Source organism: Lolium rigidum, chromosome 1 (genome assembly GCF_022539505.1).
Source record: "Lolium rigidum isolate FL_2022 chromosome 1, APGP_CSIRO_Lrig_0.1, whole genome shotgun sequence".
NCBI lineage: Eukaryota > Viridiplantae > Streptophyta > Magnoliopsida > Poales > Poaceae > Lolium > Lolium rigidum.
In genome coordinates this window covers 353,816,739-353,822,813 of record NC_061508.1, presented here as the reverse complement: position 1 = coordinate 353,822,813, position 6,075 = coordinate 353,816,739, and the positions used below count along the sequence as shown (strand labels likewise).

General features: G+C 45.1%; 1 protein-coding gene across 1 annotated transcript; it reads right to left on the bottom strand.

Annotated features, from left to right (window-relative positions):
- Positions 1-2,355: 2,355 nt before the first annotated feature.
- LOC124702117 (probable serine/threonine-protein kinase PIX13) lies at positions 2,356-5,759 on the bottom strand. Its single transcript, XM_047234222.1, has 6 exons — positions 5,672-5,759; positions 4,602-4,945; positions 3,865-4,000; positions 3,301-3,443; positions 3,089-3,212; positions 2,356-2,977 (listed from the first exon to the last, which is right to left on the bottom strand). The coding sequence occupies exons 1-6, from the start codon at positions 5,754-5,756 to the stop codon at positions 2,562-2,564; spliced, it is 1,248 nt and encodes a 415-aa protein (XP_047090178.1). The 5' UTR covers positions 5,757-5,759; the 3' UTR covers positions 2,356-2,561.
- Positions 5,760-6,075: the final 316 nt, after the last annotated feature.

The following is a 6,075-nucleotide window of genomic DNA, read 5'->3' as shown; positions in this document are numbered from 1 at the left end:
ACGATTCACTACGGGAAAAACAAGCTTTGCCGTGCAACTATTTGCACGGCAAAGAGCCCTATTTGCACCACAAAGGCTTTGCCGTGCGAGCTCGCACGGCAAAGGTCGCACGGCAATGCTATTGACGGCAAAGAAACCTTTGCCGTGTGACACCGCACGGCAAAGGTCGCTTATTTGCCGTGTGCCTAACATGTTTTATCTAAAAAAAGGCCCCAAACTGGCTAATCTGGGAATCGAACCTAGGACACAAAGTAGGAAAAGCGTGCAACCTTGCCACTGAGCTAAGTATTCGTTTGTTGATAACTATACCACGCCACGCCTTTTGAGATGAGAAAAAATCCAGTTTTTACATCTTTGCCGTGCACTTACACTAGGCAAAGCCTTCTTTGCCGTGCGTTTTTCAAAAACACTAGGCAAAGGCTGCTTTGCCGTGCAACACAGCTGCGCGCACGGCAAAGGCTGCTTTGCCGTGCAACACAGCTGCGCGCACGGCAAAGGATGAGGCACGGCAATGCCCAATGCTTCCGTGCACCAAGTCTTTGCCGTGCGGCGTGTTGGGTCATTGCCGTGCACCTTTCTTTGCCGTGCGGCCTCTTCCATCGTTACCGTGAATCGTATCTTTGCCGTGTGCTTGTGTCTATCTTTCCCGTCGCCAAGGTCTTTGCCGTGCGTTTTTATCTGTGCGCACGACAAAGAAATCTTTGCCGTGCGGGGACACACGGCAAAGAAAGGTTGCACGGCGACGCCTATTTTTCCCGTAGTGATTGATGGCAATAACATAGGTCCACATGTCAGTACAAAACAGGTAGGTACCTATATCCGTTCCCTACCCATGGTTTAATGGTAGAGTATGAGTACTTTTCACAGCATGCTCATGCATGTACATATCTGTTCATACGGGTATGATACCCATGGGTAACTATACCCCTGAATAAAATGTTCATCCTTAGATCCTTAGGAGACATGGCGTCTTAAGGTTCTCTAGCTAGACTATTATAGAGATGTTGCAAAAATTCTTTGCCCTGAAGGGCATGGACCAGTTCACTTCTGAATAGGAAGTTATTTTGTTTGTAGTTCCCATATAAACCAGGCCGGGAAGGATAGGTTTTTTGGCTAAAGGACAAGTTTGCCTATAGACTTAAGTTTTCTTCTTCTAAATTGAAAGACATGGTTATTACAAGTTTTTTAAGAAGACATAAACATTTGCTTTGCTTTGGCAGGTTTTTTTGTTTTGTTTTAGAAAAGACTGTACATTAAGGGTCTATACGGGTACTTCAGCATGTAGAAAATGTAGCCATGTCAAGGGCACTCGTGTAAGATTCACTATTTCAATTAAAAGCTCTTTCTTTTGATGTGCTGAAATGTTCGTTATCTACTAATCGCTCCATCCATATCACAAAAAATAAAAAAGATGACGGTAGTCTTCGAGATTTACCTTTGACCACTAACTTTCTATGATACATGTATTTAAAAAGAGTTCTATTATAATCTACATCTGACGAAAAATCTAAGCACATTTATAAGTTCCGATTCAAAATATTAGAAACAATCCATACAGTCAAAGTTTTAATTTTGACAGGAGTTATGTCCAAAACAACAGCTATTTGTGATCTGGAGGGACTAAGGTTTTTTGTTTAAATAAAAGCTTCCTTAAAATATATTATAAACCAATGATCCCATACTCATTCCTTTTTTTGTTCAATCATATAATCAGCAAACAAGTAGAAATCCACTTGAACCATATTGCAGTGAGTAAGCACAGAAGTAGGTATACTTCCAACGAAGTTCCAGCTTTTTTGACCAATCTTTTTGCCAAGTGCAGAATCTGGTTCTCTTATTTTTCTATTCCCCTATTTACGACGAAGGCATCAAACCTGATTTGATCGTCTGAGTGCCTTGAAATCATTTCTAAATTCCCCATACCCACTACTAAAAAAGTTAAGTATTTTGATAATGAGATTGGCTTTGTCAGTGAGCTTCCCACTAGGAGCAAAAATAGAAAAGAAAAAGGGAGCCCAAGTTGACCTGGACAGCATTGGATTAGTGCACTTTAGCTTCACCCGGGAGTAATATGTAGCAGCTTGCAAGCAAAAGTCCACCATCACTTTCTGTCTCATGATATTCAGCAACAGAAGTAAATCTTGACCGCGGCAACAATATCCAGCCAGAAATTTTATATGGAAGCGAGATTTCGAAAAAGTGTTGATTCAAATGTTTGATTTCTTCAGAGCATGACGATGATAGAACAACAACACCTTCACAGGACCATGGCAAAACCCAAAAGAAGGGGCATGCATGACTGACAGTGACTGATGCAGTTCTTAGTGCAATCTGATGCACTGAAACCCATGGAAGTTGAGTGGGAAAAAATCATTGAATTTATGCATATATATGAGTATGAGAACAACTAAATCTTCGTATATCGCTATGCTATTACATTGACCATTATCATGATCAGAACAAACATCATCGTGATAACTAAAAACAATGGTGGTCAACCTTTACATCCTGAACATGAATATCAGTTACATGGTGGTTACAGCCTATATACACCCTCGTGATCATCTGCCCCTAGAGTTTGTCCTACCACTGTCACTCCTTGGTGAATTTCCCCGACCACGCGGCATCGATGGGCTGTCTCGTCTAGCCTCCCTTGATTTCGACTTGCTCTTCATTGACTCGATCTGCTCGAGCGCCTCGACGACCTCCTTCATGGACGGGCGGCTCTTAGGTTCACCAGACAGGCACTTGAGAGTGAGCTGAGCAGCGTGAAAGGCCCCTCTGGCATGGTACTGCCCCTCAAGCCGGCTATCCATCAGCTGGCTCAGTCTCCTCCGGTCAGCCAGGAGCGGCTTTGCCCAGTTCACCAAGTTGAGTTTCTCACTGGGGCGGCTCGGGTCCAATGCCCTCAGCCCGCATAGCATCTCGAGCAGCACGACGCCGAAGCCATACACGTCACTCTTCACATACAGGTGACCTAGAATGGAATGGAAATCAGTGTTAACCACTGCTATGAACAGATGATGTACATTGCTTATTTTTGTATTTGAGCCTGAATGCTAGAATGAGAGTTAGCTCGAGAACATACCGGTAGAGACATACTCTGGAGCTGCATAGCCGTACGTGCCCATGACTCGTGTCGTCACATGCGACTCCCCATCATCTGGGCCATGCTTGGCCAATCCAAAATCTGAGAGCTTTGCATTGAAGTGCTGAGCACGCATGACATGGTTGCAGGCTGGTTAGAGTATAATTCAGAAAAGAGAGATTGGCGTTGATAGCTCTTAGAATAATGCTTACCGAATCTAATAGGATGTTCGAAGCTTTGAAGTCCCGGTAAATGATCTGTCTTTCGGATGAATGAAGGAAGGCGAGGCCACGAGCTGCACCAATGACAATCTTCAGCCTGAGGCTCCAAGACAGTGGCTCGTAAACTGCCCCTCCTGGTGATGTTAATGAATTAGGACGGAAAATGAATAAATGGGGAATTTGTTCACAAATTTCCTTTGGTAGACAAGCAAAAAAAAAGCACACACGTGCAAACCTTAATTTTGACCCTCTATTGCAAATTTACTTGGCCAGAATGATGGAAGGCAGTAGCAACAAGATATTTTCTAGGTTCGTACAATCTAGTCGATGCTAATGCCCTCGAAAAGTGCTAGTGTCGTTAGTTGTATCGCACTATGGACCATGGTGCTTGGTATATAATAATGTGATGAAAATGATGTTGCAGTTTCACCAGCATCTGCAAGGCGTGATACTTTGCGGACCAGGTCGGCATAAAGAGAAGAACAGTTTGACAAAAGGAGAACTGTTTCAGATACGATCATTAGAAAAAGATGGTGTGCGGAAAGAAAGACTCACTTCTGAAGAGGTGGTTCTCTAAGCTCCCCTTTGCCATGAACTCGTACACGAGCATTAGCTCGCTGTCCTCCATGCAGTAGCCCAAGAGTTTGACTAGGTTGGGGTGTGAGATCCTCCCAAGGAAATTCACTTCAGACTGCATCGAAAAGACATAATTCCTTATGAGAAGTGCACAGCGGAAAATCTTAGAAAAGTAGTACTACACAAAAAATAACAATAAAATATGAAAATCCTATTTACCGATAGTATAAAAATACCAGTGTTATTTTCTTTTCCAAAAAGTAGTACTACCTATGTCCATAAAAGGATGTCTTAGATTTGCCTAAATTTGGATGTATGAAGACACCATTTAGTGTATAGATACATCTGAATTTACACAAATCTAAGACATTCTTTTATAGACGGAGGGAGTACTAGTAGTTGTCAACAAGACAATAGATACAATGTGAGCTAACAGTAGTATGTGGGTATGCACAAAAATCAAGCAACAAGAGCACTATGACCAATAATGCAAAGGGCCAGCATTGTCCACTTGGCCACAAATATGCAAATGTGGCGATTGCAACTTGAGAAAATCCAAGCTACTATCATTGGTTTCAATGATTTCAGGAAGACTGAAACATACCTAAGAATTACCAAGCACCATTTTTTCATTTTAACCATTGAAATTCATAATTCAGTAAAACAAAACAAAAAACATGTACAGAGAACCAGTTCATCTCTGGATGAGGAATCACCTGCCATTGCTCCATCCCCTGCACACTCTCGGGATTGAGCTTCTTGACGGCGACCACTGTGGCGGTGCTTCCCTTGGATGGATTCATGTCAACCCACCCCTTGTAGACCTTCCCGAAGCCGCCCTCCCCAAGGACCGTCTCGGCCCTGAAGCCCCTGCAGGCGCTCTTGAGCTCGGCGAATGTGAAGATCCTGAGGTTGGGGGACTCGAGGATCTCTCCACCCTCTGGGTAGTCATCGGTGCTGCAGCCGCTGACCGTCGACGGCATGAAGGTGCTGGCGGTGGATAGCTTCCCCGTGGTGGCGGTGGTGGAGGAGCTCGTGGTCCTCTTCGACGCAGACATCCCTACACAGAGCATTAGCAAATGTGAGGGTTTGTGCTTACTGGTTTACCAAAAATAATGCATTTGATGCGCTGGATTGAGATCGAAAAGTTCATGAACTGAACACAGTTTGGAATGGAGCTGTTTATCATTTGGGCAGAGTTGCCACCCGCCCATGGAAGAAGGAAAAATTCAAGTGATGCCAAACATGAACTTATTTGGCTGGTACATATTGTAACTTGTAAAGAGTAACAAAAAATTCTGCAGTTGGCATGCAGCACAGCAGCAAGCAATCAAGAAAAATTGGTTGCAAGAGCAAGGTTTACTTCGCTAGAACTACATACAGAGTTACAGACACAGGTTGACCAAGTCCTTACTACTTTCTACATATGTATCGGTGGAGTATGCATGCCGGCAGTTGCAGCAGGGAGAGGTTCCTACCGGTACTAGTACCACTGCTAGGCCAGAGTAAGTCTAAGAACAGAGATATTCTTCTACAGTTAAATTCAAGAAATGCACAAGGGCGGCCGTCCTCAAGACGCAAACGGGCGTAGAAATGGGGAGGGTGTCAGAGAAGAAAAAGAACTTTCTCCCCACTGCAAATTGGTATGGAGTTGGGAAAGGAGATTACCGAAGAAATCCCAAAGGCTGAAACTTTTTCCTCTCACACCACGAGGAAACAAAACGAACAAGAATGAAACGGATGGAGGGAGGGATTTGGCGGCGGCGGGGGTGGCGTCCGTGCATACCTGCGGGGTTGCTGGGCACGGCGGCGTTCTTGGCGCCCCAGCCCCAGGGGATGAGCCCGTCCATGGCGCTCGCGCAGTTCCCCATCCGGGCGGGCCGGCCGGCCGTGCGAGAAGCAGCCTGCGACAGCAACCGCAACTGGAACTGCGGCGCAGCAGATGCTTGTGGTGGGGGGAGGCGGGGAAGGAGGGAGGAAGTTGGAGTAGTCGCAGAGGGAAGCGACGAGGAAGAAGAAGAAGAAGAACCGACGCCGAGTGAGTTACTCCACTCGATTTCAGACAGAGACGACGACGACCACCGAGAAAATGCACTATGAGTTCTGCAGAATTTCTCCTCTCTTCCGCTGACGAAATAAGCACGTCGGTTCGGTCTCTGACATGTGGGACCATGTTTGTCCTCTCTGCCG

Bases quoted from the DNA above. Each gene is read 5' to 3' on its own strand.
- LOC124702117 (XM_047234222.1), bottom strand. From the start codon at position 5,756: ATGGGGAACTGCGCGAGCGCCATGGACGGGCTCATCCCCTGGGGCTGG. The intron at 4,001-4,601 runs GTGATTCCTCAT...TTTTCGATGCAG, and splicing joins AGGGGATGGAGCAATGGCAG to TCTGAAGTGAATTTCCTTGG. The intron at 3,444-3,864 runs GTGAGTCTTTCT...TAACATCACCAG, and splicing joins AGAGAACCACCTCTTCAGAA to GAGGGGCAGTTTACGAGCCA.